The following is a 20,705-nucleotide window of genomic DNA, read 5'->3' as shown; positions in this document are numbered from 1 at the left end:
TTGCTGCCCAGGTTCCTTCAGCTCCAGGAAGCACCATGAGGTCGGTATGGTTGGAGGTAAAATACAAAACCATGCAAAAGAACCACACATATTTTAAAAAATATATGAATTAAAAATAAAACAAATAAAAAAATAAATAAAATAAAATAAAATAAAATAAATAAATAAAAAAAATAAAAATTAAAATAAAATAAAATAAAATAAAATAAAATAAAATAAAATAAAATAAAATAAAATAAAATAAAATAAAATAAAATGCCTGGCTAGCTGCACAGGGCTGTGGCAGCCGTGGAGCAGGCGGTGCTGTGCTGCTGTCGCACCCCGTGCCCCTGCCCAGCTCAGCCTCTGCAGCCCCAAGGACCTGCACGTCTGCTGGGGGGTGGGGGGGGGGGTGGGGGGGCTCATTTCCTCATGCACCCGCCATGCACTGCCGTCCTAAAAGCCCTTCGCCACGAGCGAGCCAGAGCTGGGCTTTACGTGCGGCTGGTCAGGCCTTGGGCTGCCACCCAGCGAGCTGCCGGCCGGGCAGAGCCGAGCTGCGAGCACCGCTGGGCGGCGAGAGCCTTGCGAGCAAGCGGATTTACACCTCGGTGTAAACCCCGTACCGTGTAACGGCCCCGTACCGTGTAACGGCCCCGTAACCCAGTGCTTTGGCTGGTTCCCTGCCAGCACTGCAAAGGGGAATCCTCCCTCGGGGCCGGCCGGTGCAGCGGGGCAGCAGGGGAGGTGTTGCTGTGTTGTTGCCCTCTCCGAACGGCCTTGTCTTACTGCCTGTGGTTGTCCCCTCCGCCCCCCCGGCACAGAGCCAGCACCCTAAACACTCAGCCAACACACCAGCTTTGTTGCTTTTAATTTAAAATAAAAGGCTTATCCATGAGGAAAAAAAAATAAAGAATTAAAAAAAAAAAAAAAAAGGGCATGTTTGGCCGTGGGTCACCCCACCCCAACCAAACCCCGCTGCCCTGACGCGGTTTTTGCAGAGGGCTGGGGACACGGCCAGGCACCGTGGCACCGGTCGGCGGTGACAAGCTGAGGGGGACGGCAGGGACAGCCACACACTTCCACAGCCCCGCGTAGTGTTGCTACTCTGCAAAGGAGCCGCCCCCCCCCCAAAAATAAAATAAAATACTGTGTGCCCACCCTCCCGAGCCCCGTGGGGCTTAGGGTGAGGCAGGCGCTGGGAGCTGCTGCGGGCTCAGGGACACCCACGCTGTCTCCACAGCCCCTGTGGGTGGCTCCGGCACTGTCAAAACTCCTGAGGTCCCCTTCTGGACCCTCTCATTTTGGGACCTCCGCCTCCCTCACGCCGTCTCCTTGGACTGCTTGGCTCGCTGCTTGCGGAGCTTGACGAAGGCCTGGGCCTCCTTGTCCCCCTTCCTGGACTCCAGCAGCCGGAGGATCTCGTCCCCTGCGGCACAGGAGGGGACAGATGTGAGGGGAGGCCTGCGGGGGCTCGGCGGGGCCGGGCCGGGCTGTGGCGCCCCGTACCGCTGGGTTTGGGGTGGGTGAGCGAGAGGCGGGTCTGGGGCACCCATCCCATGTCCGCCTGGTCCTCGTCGGCGTCCAGCCCGGGCACGTGGCGGAGCGAGAAGAAGGCTTCTCCTTCCAAGTCGTTGGCCCCCAGCGTGTCGTAGTCGAAGACGGTCAGCAGCAGGCAGGCCCCCTCCTGACGGCATTTCTCGGGGGGGATCAAGCTGAGGGAGGGGTGGCGGGACATGTGGGGCCATCTCACCCCACCCCCTTGGTCCCAAAATTCCCATTTAAGACTCTAAATGAGCTTCTGTGGGGTGATGTTTGGTGGGAAGCCAACCCTCCCTACTGTGCTCACCCTCCCTGTGGGAGCCCCCGGGCTGCCTTTCGGCCTCTCCCGAGGGGGGCCAGGAGGTGAAATCCCACCGCAGGACCCAGTTCCATGGGGCAGGGCTGCAGGGATGGGGAGGTGGGGGCCGGTGGGCGCCAACCCCTACGTACAAGTCGAAGGCTTCATCAAAGAGCGGGTGCAGCTCGTTCCTCTTGCACTGGGTGGTCCGAGCCACCACCTCGGGGAACTCGTGCCGGGGCTCCAGGGTGAGCTGGACGAAGGGGTCGCTGGAGCCTGGTGGGGTGTAGACATCAGCCCCCTCCTGCTGGGGTAGCTGGGGGGGTCCAGGGCATCATCCAGAGCAGCCGGCCCAGCCCATGGTCCTGGGAGGCGGCTGGAGCATCCCCTACCCGGCCCATGCATGAAGGAGCCATCAGGAGGCTCAAAATAGGGGGTGACCTCTCCTGGAGACCTCCCCAAATGACAGCCAACCCAAGGGACTGTCCCGTATCGCCCAAGCAATTTTTTTGTGTGTGAGGTGTGCTTTGCATGGAGGAAAAAAGCTGCCAGCCCTGACTGCTGGCTTCTGCTGCAAACTGCCGCATCCCCTTGGCACACCAGCATCTCCAGAACCACGAAATAACCCCCTTCCTCCTCAATCCACCTCATGGGGTGCAAAAGCAAACCAAGACAGAGCCCCGGGACATATCGGGGCCCATGGACGGGGCAGTGGGCTGCCCCAACCCACATGCTCACCGTTGGAGTCCAGCGGGATGAGGTTGACGGCGTTGAGCACCTCCACGCGCAGTTTCTGCTCCGAGGGCCGGTACAGCGCCTTGATGGTCACAGCCCCGTACTTCTCCGAGCTGGCGTCCAGCTGCATGGTGCAGTGTAGTATCAGGAGCCAAGCATGTGTTATAGGGTACTTGGGGGGGTCAAGGGGCATCCTCTGGGGTGCAATAAACCCCAGCGCCAGGGCAAACCCACTCCCAACAGCCCCAGGACTGGGGGAGCCCACGGTGGGCAGGAGGATGGTGGGGAAATGCTGCCCTGGTGGTGTCCCTCAGCAAGGAGGGGGCTCGGGAAGGCGCTGGGCGCCGCATCCTGACTCCCACCTGCTCCTGGATCCTGTTGCTGAAGTATTTCTGGATGAGCTTGCGGCTGGTGCTGGAGCAGAGGGCCAGGTGGCTCTCCAGCGTCTGCAGGGAGGATGAGGGGGAGCGGTCAGACACCAGGACAGGGCTGCAGCCCAGGGATGCTGCCCCCCCGGCTCTCACACCCTAAGAAAATCCCTCCCCCACCCCCACCCCCCCCCAGCACCCATACCAGGAAGGCTGCGCTGTGGAGGGTCTCCAGGGGCAGCCCGCAGCCCTCGGCGTGGAAGCACAGCTCCAGGCTCTGGGGAGGAGGACACTGTTAGCTGGCACCCAGGCACCCCCCCAGGGGACCCCCCCTCTGCCCCTGGTACCTTCAGGGCACAGTGCAGCTTCTTATAGCGCTGGGTCGAGGACGTCTGCGGCCCCGCGGCTGCCGTCAGCACGGCCAAGGTGTGGTGCCAAAGGAGAGCAAGGAGGCTGTGGGGTCGAGGGAGAGGGGCTGTGAGCAGGGGGACATGGGGTATATCCAGAGCCAATGCAGGGAACTGGCTCACCCTGCTGGGCAGAGCCCCCAGCCCCAAGGCGGGGTGACCCCGAGCCCCGTGGGGGATGCTCCTGCCAGGGGAATGCTGCTGGCCCCCACCCCAGCACGGTCCCGGTCACCTTTTGAAGTTCTCCTGGACCAGATGCTCGTTGAGATACTGCAGCTCCGACTCCAGAAACTTCATGAGGGGGATGATGGACTGCAGCGAGAGGAGAGGGGCATTGGGGAGGGCACGGGGGGGTTGTATCCAGCAGGGCACGGCTGGGAGAGGGGGGGTCTGAAGGGCTCCATCCCGCAGCAGGAGGGGCCGGGCCAGGAGCTTACATCCTCGGGCTCCCGGGTGTCGTTGGAGGCTGAGAGCTCCTGGATGTGTCTGGCGATGCCCGCTTCCAGCTGCCGGGGAGAAACACATGGAGGCACTGGGGCTTTGCACCAGCGTCCCCTTTTCTGGGTCTCACGGATACTTGGGGCTTTGCTCCCCAAGAAGCCCCACAGCACCTTCCAGCACACATCCTGCCCGTTGGTCCCGCACCAACATCCCTCCACGAGCCTCCCTGCTCTGGATGTTTTACCTCCCCATTCTCCCCTTACACCTTATCTCCATCCCCTCGGGTTAAGCCTCCCCGCTGCGGGCCAGGTGAGGCTGGTGGCAGGCGGTCACCTTGGTGGCCAGGGCTTGCACCACGTCCTGGACCTCGTGGTCCAGGCAGGACACGGTGCTGTCGAGCTGGTGGTGCAGCGTGTGCTGGATCTGCTGCGGGTCGATGACGGCCCCCGTGCGCCGCTCCAGCTGGGCCCAGTCCAGCTGCGATGGCAGCTTCAGGATGAGCAGCCGCAGCTGCTTGATGTTGTTCACCACGATGCAGAGCTGGGGAGGAGGGTCTGCTTCAGGGCGTCCCACTGCCCAAGTGTATCTCCCACTGGCTCCAACCCCATCCTCACTCACCCTCATCCCCATTCTCACCCTACTCCACCCTACCCCATCCCCTCCATCCCTTCCCATCCCATCCCATCCCATCCCATCCCATCCCATCCCATCCCATCCCATCCCATCCCCTCCATCCCATCCCATCCCATCCCATCCCATCCCATCCCATCCCATCCCATCCCATCCCATCCCATCCCATCCCATCCCATCCCATCCCATCCCATCCCATCCCATCCCATCCCATCCCCATCCCTACCCTGCTTCCCCTGCCCACACCATTTCCCTCCCAATTTTCCAAGATTACAGCTATCGGGGCCAGCTGATCCCCATGAAAGCCAGCCCCAGGATGTCGGCTGGGTGCTGCGCTTGTCTCCTCTGCCCAGAAACCACAGCCAAATCCTGCCTCCCCCCCGAGCTGTGGGTCCTGCCCCGATACCAACCCTGTTGGCCGCTTCGCCCTCGTTCTGCTCGCTCAGCGACAGAGCCTCAGCCCTGGCCTTGATGAGCCGGCAGTACATCAGGGCGATTTTGCACATGTCCTGCAGGGCGGAGAAGGAGAAAATGAGACCAAAATGGGAGACCGCCCCGGGGCTGGGGTCCCTCCCCACGTCAGCATGGGACACCAGCCCTTTCCATCAGCACCCAGCTCCAAGAGCAGGAGAGGAAACTCCTGCTGCTGGTGCCTGCCGGCACGGCTTCTGCCATCCAGGCCTGGGTGTACGAACCTCCACGAGCTTCACCATGATCATGAAGGCTTCCTCGGGGTCCGGCCAGTTGAGCTGCTGCCAGGTCTTCACGATCTGGGCGTAGCAGGTGGACAGGTCGACGGTGGAGGTGCTGTGCTTGTTGTGCTCCCCAAAGGGCACCAGCTGGGGGGGCGGGCAGAGACAGCAAACACAACTCAGCTTGTATGGGAAGGAGCCGTCCCAGACAGGAAAGCTGCTCCTTTATTTTAGGGCTCTCTGGCTCCTCGTCAGCTCCTTCCTACGCCCCATCTGAGGGGTGAGGATCGAGGGGGTTGGCAGCCAGGGAGAAAAGACCCCAGTGGGAGTGCGTGAGGGATTCGGTGAGTCCCCAGGGGCTGCAGGGAGTTCTCCTCCCCGGGTTACCTGGTCCATCTGGACAGCTCTCTGCGCCCTCTCCAGCGCGATGGTGTAGGCTTTCTGCAGCCACTGGGGCACGGCTTCCTTGAACCACTGGTGGAAATCGCTCAGGGCCAAAGGCCCATCCCTGTGGATGAAGACACCAGCTTCTCCAAGTGCTCTGTGATGGCATGGAGCTACCGTCTTACACGCAAAAAAAAAAAAAGTGCCCCAGGGAGGCACATGCTAAGGAGAAACCTCCGCTTGGAGGTGAGGTCTCCATCAATCCCACCCAGAAATGGGTCTGAAACCCTCCTGGTGATGCTCACATTGACACCAACAGCCTGGTCTGCCAGGGTGTAATTAGCGGTGGAGGCAAGAGGGAAGGGTTTGGAAGCCCTCTGAATTAACTGCTCCATCCTCCCCCCCAGCATCTCCTCTTTTGGGGTCGGTACCTCTTTGGGAGGAAGTCCTTCATCCGATAGAGCTCCTGCAGGTTCAGGTAGAGCTGGAAGAGGCTCTCGGCCGTGGGCTTGGACATGCTGCTGTCCACCTTGCGCAGCTGCTCCTGGACATGCTCTGCGACCTGGCAGGGACAAAGGGAAGAAGGGGCGGCTGTGGGGCAGAGGTGTTTTTGGGGGCGGCCAGGAGGGCTGGCTCTGGTACAGGCTTTCTAGAGGCATGGGGTCAGCTCAGGGCACCCTCCTTCCTTTTGGGTGGAATTTCAGAAGATTCATTGGGCCAGGCAAATGGAGAAATAATGATAATCACTCTAGGGGTATGCAGGGAAAAACGGAGAGGTTCCCTGCTTGCTCCCTTCCCAGGCTGGCACAAGGGAGCCAAGCTTGAAGGGTGGCTCAAAATCTCAGCCTGGTTCAGCCCTCAGTCCCGGGAGTGCAGGGCAGCCCCAGCTCGCTCACCAGGCTCTCCAGCTCCACATAGGCGATGGAGAAGAGATTCAGCTTCAGGGTGCTGCGAGAGAGAAACAGGGAGTCAGGAGCCTGCCAGCCGCAGCCCAGCAAACCCAGCCCAGCAAAGGCGCCCAGCCCGTGCCCTCGGAGAGGAGAGCTTCGCGAGGCAGAGATGGGGCCTCTGGGTTTCTCCTTTCATAGGAGTCGTGGAGCCCAAAGACCAAGGAACAAAGCATCAAAGTGCCTTGTTGCTCTTGGTCCCAGGGAAGGTGAATGAGGAGGGATCAAGCTTCAAGGCCTACCTGATGAAGAATTTATTCCAGGTTTTTTGGCACTGCTGGAGATCTCCTATCACCTCCAGAAGCAGTTTGGCCAAAGCTTTGCCATTCTCCTCCATGCTCTGTGAAAGAGGGAACAGTTTGTTTTGGATGCTCGGTGATATTGAGACGACCTGGGCTCCATTCAGAACTGATTTATTTCTATGATTTGCTCTTGTGGAGTAGCAGGCTATCATTAGATCCACATTAGGAGCACCAAGAAGTTGTCATCTTTGTCCCCCTATGCTTGCGTGGCCAGGCAGGGGACCACCTCCTGCTCCTGCCCATCCCACCAAGGCCTTAAGCCTGCAGGTAACACGGTTCATGGGGCTTTAAGCTGGCAGTATTTGGGTCTCCAGCTTAAAACGCCATGAAGCGTGCACTTGCTGGAGACCCAAATACCTCAACAGATCAGAAAACTGCAAAAGCGTCGTCTCAGGTCTCATCATCCCACCCCTCAGCCTCCCACCCCAGCCCAGCAAATTGCTTCTTTCCGTGGCAGAGAGGCCGAGATGGGGACTCACCTTCACCATGGGCTTGAGGTGCTGCTTCTTCATGTGAAACCACTCCGTCGTGCCTGACTGCAAGAGAGGAGCCCTGGTGTGAGAAGCCAAGGGTGGAGCCAGCTCTGCCATCCCGTCCGCTATCCCATTCCCCTGGGCAGGACCCAGCTCCTCGTGGTGGGAACCAGAGGCTTGGGCCACCAAGCAGAAGAAATGCAGGTGGTTTTCCCCCCCAGGTGGTCCGGGTGGCTTTGCAGGAGAGTTGTGGGCATTGGGCAGGGAGTGGAGATGGGAAGGGGTACTGCAGGGTGCCACCCCTCTGGGGCTAGGGAGGGCGAGAACCCCCCCTGGTGCCGCTACCTTGAGCGCCTCGGAGACCATTTTGGGGAGGTCAGGGCTGAGCGTGCACAGCTCCCGGAAAGCTTTCATCTTGCACATCTGGACCAGGACCCTGCGAAGCAAGAAGCATCGGTGAGACCCAGCACCGGCCCCTCCGAACCAACGCCTCTCCCCCGGGAGACCCTACCCAAACAGACCTTCTCCTCCCAACAACATCCCCCACGGGGAGCCCTGGGCGAGGGGCCAGACAGGAGAAGTGTCACAGCAGTTAGGTGTCCAGCAGCCTGGAAAGGGGGGGCCAGAAAGGGCTCTCACGGGCTTCTCCTCCAGCTTCCAGGCTTGTCCATGCTGGTGGCCAAGCACTACGACCCCGCGCGCCGCTGACACCGGCGCTGCACTCACCGCAGCAGGGACTGCAGCCTCTCCGTGGACCTCATGACGGAGAGGGGGAAGATGATGCGGTACCTCCGGATGAGGGACACCCCGTAGGTCAGCAAGGACTGGAAGGACTCGGCCAGCTCCGCTTTCTGGGGAGAAGGAAGGGGATGCGCTGTTGTCCTTGGTGGTGGCACCACGGTGCCATTTTGGAGGGGGTCTGTGGCTCCTGATCTTCTCCAGGGGTGGAGAAATCTCCTTTTGTGCCTGGGAATTTCTTCGTGGAGGGGCTGAGCCGAGCTTTGTGCTTAAACCACATCGCTACGCGTGAATAATTCAGAGTCTCAGCAGGGTGCTGGGATGCCCTGGGAAAACAGGCCGGGAGAAGCCAGCGGGAACTGGGTCATATCTCCTTTTTGCTGGGGTTGGGACTGATGTGATCGCAGCGATGGAGGAGGGCGAGATCAGTGCAAAGGGTGAGGGCTTCTCTGCAGAGATGGGGAACAAATCCCCCAAGGGAAGGGCTTCCCCGATTTGTCCCAGTCCCAGTGGCTGGCTGCCCACCAGGAAAGCCCCGCAGCCCATCACTGAGGTCTCTGGGCACCCATGCACCCTACAATCCCCTGCTCTTGCTGTAGGACAAGGAGGGAATCGTGGCTGGGAGCTGCGAGACAAGGCCCGGGGTGGGTGCTCGGGACACATTTCCCCGGTGTCCCACCTGCTCTGGCCTCAGGCGCTCCTGCACCCACTGGTACTCGATGCTGGTGATCTGGTGGAGCAGGCAGTTGCTGTTGAACTCCAGGCTCTGGTAGAGCTTGCTGTACGCCAGCCACTGCCTGGGGAGGAGGGAGAGGCCCGGGTGAGCCCCCAGGGAACGGTGCGGGGCTCCCCAAGGCTACGGCCAGAATGGGGAAGCCGAGGGCTTCTCCGAGCTCGAGGAGGGGCACTCACGCCATGACCTGGTGGAAGTCAGAGAGGTCTTTCTGCGTGGCGTGCAGGTACAGCACGGTGCTGGCGTGCCGGCTCAGCTCCCCGTCCCAGGCAATGCTGCCGGCCTGCCGGGAGCACACGGGGTGAGGTGCCCTGCAGCGGGCTGGGCTGAGCGGGGACGGGCACCAGGGCCACGTGTGTTCACGGGGCCACAGGCACCTCCTGACCCCCTCCCCAACACATTGCAGAGCTTGTGGCAATGTGATGGGCGCCAAAGGAAGCCCCCACCCCGTCCCTGCTGCTTCTCCACGGCACCTGGTGCTGCAGGATCTCGTAGGACACCAGCTGCTGCAGGAGGTGCCGATGGACGGTGTAGCTGGGCTGCGTCCGGCTGCTCGTGGTGGCCCTCTGGAAAGAGACAACGCTTGAAAGCCACATGTGTAACAACCTTCAGCTGCCCAAACATGCAGGGAGCTGGTCAGAGAGGGGGGATGCAGGAACCCAAAATGCATGGAGCCAGAAAACCCAGCCTGAGGCCAAGCCCAGGGGTGCAGGTACGCACAGAGCCCAGGGGAGGGCTGAGATGGTTTCCAAAGCCTGCCAGCACCCCTGGTCCTGGGGCACGGACCTGTGTCCCCGAGATGGGGCCCAGGGGACAGGCAGCTGGGGATGCCCCATCCTGCCAGGAGATGGAAGGGGACCCCCTGCTCCCCGCCTCCTACCCTCTTGTGGGTCAGCAGGAACTGCAGGTGACACTGGCCCCGGTTGGGGTACGTTTCCGTCCGCGGCTCCAGCTGGTACCACTGGTCGTCCCAGCAGTGCAGGTCCTGTGTGCACAGAGGCAAGGGGTGAAGGAGTGTTCCCACTGGGAATGGCGCAGGAAGATGCTGCACTGCATATCTACATTATCTGACTTTAAATAAGCCATATAACCACTGAGTAAGTGTGTAGGACTGGCCAGGGTGCCCACCACCGAGCAGCTCTGGGAGCTGGGAACCCCGGCTCAGCCTGAACTGGCGCGGGGCTGGGGTCCTGCCCAGCCCCCCCAGGCTTCACCCACATCCAGCTCACGTCTCTCACCTTCAGGCGAAGGACCACGTTCCCCAAGAAATCATCCTGCCCTTTGTCTTTTCGAGCATCCTTAAAGATCCTGAAAAGCAGGAACGAGGAGGGTGAAGAGGTTCCCATGGCCGGAGCCAGCCATGGTCTGGGCAAAGTGGGGCAACGTGGGGCCAGCAGGGAACTGCTGCCCTCCCTCCCTTCCCCCAGGGGCAGTTGTTGAACCCAGGAGGCAGACGAGCCATTTACGGTCCCACACAGCAGAGCCGGGGTGGCGGCACCCACCGCTTGAGGCCGTGGAGGTCTGTCAGCTCGCCCAGCTTGTGCCGCACCGACTCCACCACGTCTGAGTCCCTGCGGGTGGCAAAGCCCACGGTGAGGACAAAGGAGGAAAATCAAATGGATGCAGCATGTTTCAGGCACCGCAGTGATGGTGGAGGTGGGGGTGAGGGTGCTGGGGGCTGAGGACACCCCCAAAAACCAGCTGTCTGCCCCAAATCCGCAAGCACACGGCTTGTTGCCGTAAATTAAATCAAGGCTCGGTCCTCAGCTGCTTTTTGCCTTGGGCAATGAGTCCGGGCTGTGCAAAGCCAGCCTGGGCTCTCTGCCCTGCGCAGGGCTTTCAGTGACTGCTTGCAGGTGAAAACAAGAGGGAAACGGGGCCCCAGAGGGTTTGGGGGCTTTACAAAGGGTGCTGACCCCAGGACCACCCCAGTGACCCTCCCAGCCCCGTGCCAGGAGCAGGACTCTGCCCCGGCTGGGCTCACCACATGTCCAGGTGGAAGCTGGCCGTTTCCGTGTCCTCGAACTCCCTGCAAGGCACAAGCAGAAGGCGTCACACCAGCAGCACCGGCGGGACCAGCAGCAAGGGGGCAGGACAGCGGCCATAAGGGAGATGGAGATGGAAATGGAGATGGAGATGGAGATGGAGATGGAGATGGAGATGGAGATGGAGATGGAGATGGAGATGGAGATGGAGATGGAGATGGAGATGGAGAACTCCCCCCCGCCCCATGCACACACCATGCAGCCTGGGAAATCAGTGCCCTAAGAGACTGATTTTGGCCACCCCTTTCAAGCTCCCTGCATCTGCTGGCTGGGTCAGGTCAGACACTCAGCGAGACCCCGCAGGCATCACCCCACAGAGCCCCAAATCCCACCCAGGCAGGTTAACCAGCCAGCACCCTGCGACCCCCATGAAGCGACGGGATGGAGGGGTAGCAGATTACAGGATAAACGTCTCGTCCCACACCGGGCTGAGGGTCTGGCTTATGACTTGTGTGCGATGGATCTGGTCTTCGGGGATGAGGTCCTTGACCACTGCCTTCAGCCGCTTCTTGCTGTCGGGGTGGGCTGGCTCCTGGCTCTTGGCCTCGATGCCCAGCAGGCAGTACGGGTCGCTGAACCCTGCAAGGGCCCGGCAGTGCAAGCCCCGTGCGAGCAGCAGCCGTCCCCTTTCGGGCTGAGCCACCCCTCCCATCTCCACTTACCGCTGACGTCTTTCCCCAAAATCCCCTTGGCTTCCTTCACGGTTGCTTTCAGACAAAAAATTGGGCTCTGAAAGAAAGCAAAGATTGCTTAACCTAGGGGAAAAGCAGCCACGAAGATCTGCTCCAGCCTGGATGCGCACCAGGGGGTGAAGGAGGGTCCTGGGGACCCAACCCCGAGAGGAAGTTCAGGGCTCGAGCGGGACCCTGCCATCACCTGCCCCTTGTCACAAACAGGCTCAGCCTCGGGATCTCACACCCACAGGGCACCCCAAACCTGAATACGGGGACCAGGCACCGACCCCGAGCTGGGATCCCATCCTGCTCCCTACCTCCAGCTCCTTGACCCGCTGCATGCTGACCCTGTGCTCCTCCGCATCCATGCCGAAAGCCTGTTATAAATATTAGGGCTGGTGACGGATGTGGCCCTGTTCTTAGCAGCTGGACAGCAGCCAGGGACTTCCCGCTGCACCACGGCAGCCAGCTGGAGGCAAGGAGCAGCGGCAGGGCTGGGGACCGGATGAAATTTGGGAGAGCCTTGGGCTGAGCGCCCCGAGCCCAAGACAAAGCTCTCCCCCCACCGCTGCTGCTCCCAGCCCCGCGGCTGGATGCTGCTGCTGTGTCTTTAGGGGTGTCCCCTCCGAGTGTGGCTGCACAACATGGGGGGGACAGGATGGGACTGGGGGTCCCAGCGGGCTGCACCCACCTTCTGCACGTAGGCATAGAGTTCCTGGGCGTCCGCAACGTGGTGGGGCTCGGGCTTGCCCAGGCGGTGCCGGATGGTGTAAAGCACCTCCTCGTAGAGCAGGGCCAGCTGTGGGGACAGCACCGACCCCTCGCCACCACCCCGGGGACCCCGTGTGTCCCCCCCAACCCAGCACCCCACTCGCCCTCCTCCCCGGCGCTTCCAGGGGGTGCCAGCAGCCGGGTGCACTCGCTCCGGCACCCAAAGGTGACGTCCTCGGGGAGACTGAGCCGGAGGCTCTGCTCCCCCCTGCACCTCGGTGTCCCCCTCCGATGCCCCCAAGGGAGCCCACTCCAGCGCCGTGCTCGTACCTCCTGCTTGGAGAAGCGGTGAGACAGGTCCATCTGGAGAAACGAGAGAAGCAGAGAGGTTTCCCGTCAGGTCTGGAGGCAGGGAGAGGGTTTAGGAGGAAACTGCAGGGAATTGGGGTCGGGGTGGGCTTGTCCCCAGGGTGCCATTAAGCACTGCAGATGGCCAAGGTGCAGCATGAAGCATGAAACCAGATCCTCCACCACCCATCAGTGGGGGCACAGGGGCTTCCCCGAGCCCTGCTGGCTGGGGGGGGGGACAAGAAATGGCAGCTGAGCTGCCCAAGGCAGCCGTGGGCAAGCAGCCATCGGAAAGCAGCGGGGTTGTGAGGCTGCAGCCCCTTGCAGGAAAGAAATGTGATGCTGAACCTCTCTCTGCTGGCGTGAAGAGCTGTGCCCCACTCGACGGATGACCAGCAATGGCATTTGTTTTCCAAAAGCCGATGGAATGAAAAGCAAGCCACGCAGCAGGGCACATCCTGGCCCTGCTGCCCCCTGCGTCAGGCATCACACCCCAGCCATCCTGCACCAAGCACAGCTCCGCAAGGGCTGGTAGAGGAATTAAACCGCCTCTGCCCCAAATGCCCCTGCACCAAGCTCTCAGCCCGTGCCCACATGTGCTGGTTCCTCCCCGGGGCCAGTCCTGCATTTGGGCTGGATTCGGCCAGAGCCGCAGCTGAGCAATTTGTTCCCTGCACCCATCCTTGTCTAGTGACCGTGACTTTGCCACCACGAGCTGGGTGACTGCAATGGGTGTCATGTGCCAGCCGTGACAGCTCCGGGTGTCTGAGACCCTTGGGAGCGCAATGGGGTGATACCACCACACCACCCCCCAAAAAAAATAATTCAACTTAATCTCGTTTTTTGGACATGTTTGAAATGCACTTGGTTCTCTCCATGCCAAGTATGGACCCGGCTCAGTCAGGGTTGGGATGCTGGGGGCGGGTGGGAAGGGGGATGGATGAACCCCACCCCCAGGTCAGCCCAGGGCCCCAAATGACCTTGGGATCCTCCTAGCAGAAAGAAAAAAAAATACAGCCACTGGAACGTCACCATTTGCTTATGGCAAATCCAGGGCTGCTGTAATCCCCCAGCCATCTGGGCTCCGCCACCCGCAGCGGGTTTAACCCTGGAGCTGCTTCAGCCCCGTGCTGGGGGCTGTGGTCTCCAAACACCCCCTGGACAAGGTTGGAGCCTTGCCACCAGCATCAGGGCGGCACGGGAGGGGGGCAAGGGGCTGCTGCTGCTTTGTGGGGTCGGGGCTCTGCAGCTCCCCACTGAAATGGGGGAAGGCTGCCCCAGAGGCTGCTTTGTGCTCGCCCACACGAGCACAGGACTCTGTGAGATAAAGCCAAGCCCCCCGCGACGTGTTCGCTGCGGCTAATCCCCGTGCCAAGACCCCAGATGAAGTCCAGACGCGTTGCTTAAATCCAGGCCCGGACACGGCTGCCAGCACCCCCAGCCTGTGCGTGGTGGCAGCGACGCGGTGGGCCAGCTTTTCTGCAGGGACGGAGGGAGAACAAGTCCCTCGGGGGCGCGTTGAACCCCCAGCACAGCTCATCAGCATCGTGCTGCAGGCACCCAGCAGCACCAGGCACCCCCCGGAGGCTCCTTTGGCTCTGGCAGAGCCCCGGTCACATTTCCTGGGGGGGGGGGGTCACATTTCCTGGGGACATCTGCAGGGACGCAGCCGGCCCGGCTGCCACGGAGGAAGTCGCTTGGGGTGTTTGGGTGAAGAGCAGGGCTTTTTGGGGCTCTGTGGATGGGAGGGAGCTGGGAGGCAGCTGAAGGACCCTCCTGCACCAGCACAGAGCTCAGGTGCCTGTGCAGGTTCGCAGCAGGATGCGGCCCCACCCAGCTCCCACCCCCGCTCCTTGCTTGGCATCAGCATCAACGTCAGCACCAGCCCAGCCTGGCCGCACGCTCGCCCCAATTCTCTCCCTGAGCACCTTCCCCCTGTCCAGCCCCAGCACCCAGCGCTGCACCCTGGGGTCCTGCAGCCCCTCTGACCCCCAATCCCAGCACTTCTGGGGCCACCGTGCCCCAGGTGCAGCCCCCAGCCCCTGGGGAGCCGAAGCGGGCACCTACCTCGGGGGTCTCCTCCTCCCCGGGGAGGGTCCCCGCGGGGACCTCGCCAGCAGCCTCCATCCCGGGGCGAAGCTCAGCGGGGCCGAGGCAGGCTGTGCAGCGGGGCCTCCCTTCCCCTCACTCACACGCTCAGAGGAAACCACAGCCCTTATCTGCCCGTGGCCATTTGAGCAAACGGAAGCGGCGCGCGGGCCTCCTGCGAGGGGAGCGGGGCCACGCAGGCGCCCCCAGCCCCGTGGGGCAGCCCCTCGGTGCTTGGGGTGCAGGCGGGGTGGGAGAGAGTGTCACATCCAAACCCGGCAGTTGTTAAAGAGAGAAAGTTTACTTTTTGGGGGGGCAAAAGTAATCCTAAGAAGGCAAAAGATGATGGTGGGGGAGAGGGTGGTGACGTACGTGGAGGATCTGGCCTGCAGCGCGTGTATTCGGGACCCAGTGTGCCCTCGTGTCCCTTAAGGATGGGTGGGGGACCATAGAGAAAGCAGAAATCATCTGGGGGCTGGAGGGGGTCTGCAAGAACCCCCTGTGGCACCCAAAATGCCTCGAGGAAGGCCGGGCTGAGAACCGATGCAGTTACTGCACGCGTGGGGACGGCTGCGGGGCTGTCCCTGCCGGGAGGGGGCACGCGGCCTTCCTCCCCTCCCCTGGCCGGTCACCGGGAGAAAAACGAGCAGCAGGAAACTGGTGTTTTACTGTCAGCTTTTGTTCCTGTAAACACTTTATCTGATCGCAAGGCAAGCTGACGGTTCCTATCAGCACCCGCCAGCAGCGCCCCCCCCCCAGAGATGCCTATCGGTAGGGCACGGGCTGGCAGCGCAGCAGCACCGGGGGGAAGGCAGCTTCCCACCACCTCGTATTTCTGGCCCCCAGATCCTCCTGGATGAAGCATCTCCTACACGAGATGCTTCAGGCCAGCCCGGGCTGGGGCAGCGGGTGGCGATGCTGGGAACATGGGTGCCGCGTCCCCTGGCAGGGATTTCGGTTTGGTCCAAGCAGGAAACCACAACGGTGGAAACTGTGCCGAGACGTTTGTCCCCGTAACAGCGGTATGAGGCGATGACGCCGGTGGTGTGGGGGTGTCCCCGGCACGCTGAGTCAACCTGGGGCTGCAGGAGGGGGAAGGCAGGCAGCCCCCCTGCTTGCAATCACCCCTTCCCTTAATCCAGCGTATTGCGCTCCCGTAGCTGCTTTAGGAGAGACCCCAGCTTCCCTTTGCCCCCCCAAACCTGCAAGGGCAAGTTGTGTTGGCAAAGGGAGGTCTCTGAAGTTGGGGGACGGGGAGATGGAGAAAGGAGATGGAAGAAGCCGGTTGATGGGATGCTCAGGTCTCTACCGAGCTCAGCTGTCACAGTCCATCAGGGCTGTGCAGCCCTCGCCCAGCGCTCACTCTGTCCCTCCTGCAAATTTCCACAGGCAGGGGGATGCAAAGCAGAGACAGCAAGACCCTGAAGAGCTGCAGCCCATCCCCACCCAATGGCCTCGACCCCTGAGCCTCGAGAGAAGCTGCTCAAGCTCCTGCTCTCCCATTTCAGGAGGGCTCCTGTGCAGCACTGGGGCACAGGACTGGGCTCAGCACCACTTCGCCTCCACCTCACGCTAATGCAGGGATGCTCAGGGCTCTTCCAGCCCTACCATCCTCATCTCACACCTTTCCAGCCTGCAGGAATTTTGGTTTAGTGTTTGCTTCACCTTGGGCAAGCAGTTGAAAGGCGTCCCCTGCCCTGCTGGTGGTGGGGACATGGCAGAGGTGCTGAGCTCTGCTCTGCCCCGCCAGGCGCATGTGCTGTGCATTGACCTGGGACAGCAGCGCCTTGCTCCACTGCCCGCTGTCGTCAGAGGAAAGCAGAGACGTGAAGTGCACGATGCCTTTAAAACGATTGCTTTCAGCTTTGATTGCAAAAGCAAAATCTGGCATAGCAAAGAGCAACCACAGAGATAAAGGCAGGAGGCAGGCACAGCACGCCAGCTCCCCCCGAGCTGCTCACACCTTCTGCTGCTCCTTGCCAGCAGAAAGTAACAAGGGGCAAAGGAACACCCAGTGCCTCCCCCAGCACCGAGAGAACAACTGGTAAAAGTTTAGTTAAGCCTCCCATCCACCTGCCTTCCCCTTCTAAGGCTGAAGAAATACGATCAGGTGCAAATGGTGCTGAGCATCAGACAACAAATCCCCAGCCAGAAGCCTGTGCTGCGGTTTTGCAGATTTTAGAGAGCAAAATCCAGCTTCAGTGTTGCAGGTTCTGTTAAAAAAATTGTCACCAGAAGTGCCCGAGATAAAACAGGTCCCACTGGCACAGGACAGGGCTTGCACAGGGTTTGGGGCCTCTTTGTGCAATGTGAAAGGAGAGCTCTTTGGGGATCGGGTTTCAATAACAACAAATGCCCTTTTTTCCCCCTGGGTTTTACCAGCAAACACCTGCTCCAGAAAACACCAGAGCTCACGTCTCGCTGTATTTGCACCTCAAACTACTCCTCATCCTGGAAACACAGAAAAGCCCTAAAAAGCAGCTACCAGAAGTAGCACAGGTTTCTGCTCAGTAGAGACAATCCCAGTTAACTCCGTGCCCCAAATTATCAGGACCTTGCAAAACATCCCAGACACCCCCCGTGCTGCCGAAGGACGTGGTTTTCCAAAGGGACCGGGTCAGGGTTCCCCAGGACAGCCCTCCCTCCTGCACACCGGTCAGGGGCACACACCGTATACAAGCACAATATAGAGCAAACCTCTCAATTCCCTTTAAAAGCAACTCATCCTAGAGGAAAACACTTTTCCTTATAGGCTATAGGGCTATACTCCCATGGGGCTGCAAGCTGCCCCAGTATAAAGCAAGTCCACAGTTAATTCATGCACAGGGTTGTAGCTGCTACACCAGGATATCCAGAGAAAATAGGCCCCTATAGAGCAAGCAGTATTGCACTCTTTAAAGTTTATCTTTCCTCTAAATGAAAACCTGCTATAAAAGGAGACCCTCCACAGCCATAAATAGCAGTTTATCTTCCTACCTCTTGGCTTGATAATCCCGGAGACGCTGCCTGTCCTCACCCTTATCTCAAGCTCTCGGCTGGAAATGGGCAAATGGTCAAAAAATTGATTTCAACATGTCCCTCCCTCACTTCTCCTTTTAAACACTGGCTCCAATGACTGTGCAAAACCAGGCTGTGCCTGCTACGGTTTGGCAAGCCGTACAGCAGAAGCCCGAGGCGGAGGAGAACAGGGCACGGTGGCGGAAGGCACTTTCAAAATGAGACCAGGGAGGCTCCTGCTCCCCCCCAGGGACTTTCTGCCCCAAGACACCAGGTGCTGCCTGCCCTGGAACCAGTGGTTTCATACCCTGATGGATGTCAGCCAGTCCCCTTCCTCACCTAGTGCGGGGCCTTTCAGTTATTTCTGCCCCTAAATCCGTATCTTTTGTTCTCAAAGGTTCTCCTGAGCAGCTGGAGTGCTGGCCTAGCAAAACGCGGTGGTGGCTGGTTGGGGGGTACACAGCCCCCTGCCAAGTCCCATCTGGGACATTTCAGAGGGATGTCAAGGCAAACCCCGTGCTGGGAAGTGCCTCGGGGACTTCCAGCCACCCCCTCGGGGCAGTGCAGCTGCAAAATCTGCATTTCCCTGGGAGCAGGACGGGTTTGGAGCACGAGGTTCCTGCTGCACCGCAGGTGAGGATGAGCCCAGGGGGGCTCTGTGCTGTCGGGCACCGACCAGATGTCACAGTCCCCAGCCCCAACAGAGCAAACACAGCCGTGACACCGGCCTCTGCCCACTGCAGAGGGAGCAGGGAGTGCTGCAGACCCGCACCTTGGCTCTGCCAGCAAGATCAGATCCGTTTCAGCCCCTGGATTTCTCATCCCCGCACCGTGGCTGCGAGCCCAGGGCAGCGGCTGCTCTCTGCAGGGCCAGCAAAGGGGGCACAGAGATTTCAAGGCCACTTCGCCTGCTGGCTTGCAGCACTGGGCTCAGAGCAGCAGGAGCGATAGCGCATGCTCAAGCCTTAGGGGGATGCTTGTAAGAATTTGGGGCTGACACTGGGGTCCGGGCACGCCAGCATGGTGAGCATTGAGTGCATTCATGCCTAGCCTGGAGCATGCGTGCAGAATCATTGACCAGCCTCACTGCTCAGAGCCCTCCAAAACATGCTAAAGCTCCTCCAAAGAAGCTTCCCTGAGCCCCCGCAGAGCAGCACGCTGGGACAAAAGGCAGGGATCGCAGGGCTGACCCCCCCTGCCTGCAGATCCCAAGCGGACAAGCCGAAACACCGAGGTTTATGGCAGCTGCTCTGTGTCACGGGGAGAGCAACCGCTTCCCAGGCAGGACGCAGCCCTTGCAGAGCAAAGTACAGAGCCAGGCAGGAGAGACGAGGCTGCAGCAAGGAAAAGAAAAAATGTAGATACACAGGATCTGCTGAACCGAGCTCCGAGCCCAGATCCAAGCAGCACAGTCCAAGCCAATACCTTTTGCTCCGGTATCCACCTGTGTCAGAAAGCCGTCACCCAACAGCAGCCAGGAGGACGCAGCAGAGGTTTTCCCGGTCCACGTGTACGTGGCAGCCCCCGCCGGCAGGTACAATCCACGTCCCGGCTCTCGCAGTTATGTGGCTCCTTCACGTCCCGCTGTGGCCTCTCCCCGGCGGCCCTTGAGCAAGGAGGGTGCTGAAATACCGGTTTCCAGTTGGGTCCCATGATGGCAGGCAGCTCTCTGAGCTGACTCACCCAGGGGAGCAGACGGGTGAGTAATAGCAAGTGTGACTGCAGAGCAAAACCTTGCCTAAAATTAAGATCCCCGCCTCGCTTGTCCTGGTATTTCAAGCCAACCCACAAAACCCCACATTTGTCACTCAGGCTTGCTCGTAAAGCTTGAAATCACCTCTTTTATTGTGGCTTGTGTTAGCAAAACCCGACTTCTGTGCCCAGTTGGGTGTTATTTACAGCTGACACGAGCCATTGCCAGCTGCTGCCCTGGGGGTGCCCACAGTGATACCACACGAGCCCACCCCAGCAGCTCACCGGCGAGGGCTGGGTGCGCTCCTGGCAGCGGCCGCTCCGGGACCAGCTCGGTCCCAAGTTCACCCCGCACCTCCTGCCACCCCCAGCTGTGCTCACAGAGGCAGCCAGTGCTGCAAGATCTTAAATCAGGACATCCTTGTTTTGCTAAACTGCAGTTTGACCGTCTACTGACGGGAAATGGTGGGCAATCGCGGCAGTCCCTGAAGGAAGGCACACGTGGGGCATGCAGGCACGGGCCAAGCTGGCCTAGCTGCTGTCCATTTCCCCAGCTAGAAGGGAATTCACGAAAAATAATTATTATATTTTTCCTTCTAATAGCTGGCATGAAATGCTCACAGTGAAATCCCGGCAGAATGGCTCAGCTGAGGAGGGCCTGGTCTCTCCTTTGGCTGGAGGCCTTCCTGAGCAAGCAGGCGCAAGCCCCGTCCTTCCAGGGCGAAGCCCTTCACCAGCCCCAAGGGATTTCGGCAAGACTTTCAGGTCCTGCAGCAGGACGTCTGCAACCAGTACCTGCAGTTCCTGCAGTAACAGTTCTTTGCACAAGATCTCAAAGCACTTTAGAAATACCCAGTTTCACCACACCACAGTGAAGGAGGGAAACGGCCCCATACTCACAGAGGGGAAGCAGGCCTGAAGGGTACGTGAGAGACTTCTCAAACGAAGATCCAACGTCACATCGAGAAGACAATTGTAGACATACCGCCTATGCCAAAAGATTTACTGGAGCCAACGCTAACGGCTCCCTGTGCCCTGCCTTTGCCAATGGCATAGTACCATCCAAATGTTAGGATTGGATTCAGCTTTCATAGGACAGTCTTTCTGCCACATAACTGATGAATCATTCAGGCAGATGCTAGATCTGGAGACATACTCATGCACATTTCCTCCTGCCCTGCTCCCATCCCCACTTCCAGAGCAGAAAACAACTTTCAGTACAACTTTTCTACTTTAGTATTTAAAATCTGCCCCTGTACATGGGCAGCGGGACCAGGCGATCCTTTGACCCTCTCTAAGCCCTCTACAAAGCTGAGCACCGCTCACTCTTCCCATCAGGGAGCTACCAGTGAGTGCCAAATACCCAAGACACATCTGGGTTATCAGGTTTTTATGAGCAAGGCAGAGATTCTCACCGGCATCTAGCTGGCCAAAACCTGCACCCTCCTAAATTGTGCAGCTCCACTCAACCTAATACTAGC

General features: G+C 60.0%; 1 protein-coding gene across 4 annotated transcripts; it reads right to left on the bottom strand.

Moving 5' to 3' along the window:
* Nucleotides 1–815: 815 nt before the first annotated feature.
* UNC13D (unc-13 homolog D) lies at nucleotides 816–19,113 on the bottom strand. Of its 4 annotated transcripts, none has more exons than XM_048064154.2 (32): nucleotides 18,958–19,113; nucleotides 12,430–12,462; nucleotides 12,080–12,187; nucleotides 11,706–11,765; nucleotides 11,377–11,443; nucleotides 11,116–11,293; nucleotides 10,654–10,698; nucleotides 10,172–10,240; nucleotides 9,908–9,977; nucleotides 9,550–9,654; nucleotides 9,143–9,235; nucleotides 8,849–8,952; nucleotides 8,616–8,733; nucleotides 7,925–8,049; nucleotides 7,544–7,634; nucleotides 7,205–7,261; nucleotides 6,666–6,763; nucleotides 6,373–6,424; nucleotides 5,908–6,038; nucleotides 5,480–5,600; nucleotides 5,096–5,239; nucleotides 4,811–4,909; nucleotides 4,104–4,310; nucleotides 3,767–3,835; nucleotides 3,562–3,641; nucleotides 3,270–3,375; nucleotides 3,128–3,199; nucleotides 2,917–3,000; nucleotides 2,558–2,678; nucleotides 1,972–2,095; nucleotides 1,489–1,694; nucleotides 816–1,408 (listed from the first exon to the last, which is right to left on the bottom strand). In XM_048064154.2, the coding sequence occupies exons 2-32, from the start codon at nucleotides 12,460–12,462 to the stop codon at nucleotides 1,302–1,304; spliced, it is 3,144 nt and encodes a 1,047-aa protein (XP_047920111.1). In that variant the 5' UTR covers nucleotides 18,958–19,113; the 3' UTR covers nucleotides 816–1,301. The 4 variants fall into 4 exon arrangements, with proteins under 4 accessions (XP_047920111.1, XP_047920112.1, XP_013034640.2 ...); XM_048064155.2 differs by lacking the exon at nucleotides 18,958–19,113 and adding an exon at nucleotides 17,512–17,636; XM_013179186.3 differs by lacking the exon at nucleotides 18,958–19,113 and adding an exon at nucleotides 14,515–14,707.
* Between the last annotated feature and the right edge of the window lie 1,592 nt (nucleotides 19,114–20,705).

Source organism: Anser cygnoides, chromosome 19, assembly GCF_040182565.1.
Source record: "Anser cygnoides isolate HZ-2024a breed goose chromosome 19, Taihu_goose_T2T_genome, whole genome shotgun sequence".
NCBI classification, from domain to species: Eukaryota; Metazoa; Chordata; class Aves; order Anseriformes; family Anatidae; genus Anser; species Anser cygnoides.
Note: the sequence above shows the minus strand (reverse complement) of the source record. Positions and strands in the feature narration are given on the sequence as shown.

Excerpts from the sequence above, each read along its gene's own strand:
- UNC13D (XM_013179186.3), bottom strand. The coding sequence starts at position 14,574 with ATGGAGGCTGCTGGCGAGGTCCCCGCGGGGACCCTCCCCGGGGAGGAG. Across the intron at positions 12,463-14,514 it reads GGGAGGAGGAGACCCCCGAG|ATGGACCTGTCTCACCGCTT; the intron begins GTAGGTGCCCGC and ends TCGTTTCTCCAG. Across the intron at positions 3,200-3,269 it reads AGCTGCACTGTGCCCTGAAG|AGCCTGGAGCTGTGCTTCCA; the intron begins GTACCAGGGGCA and ends CCTCCTCCCCAG.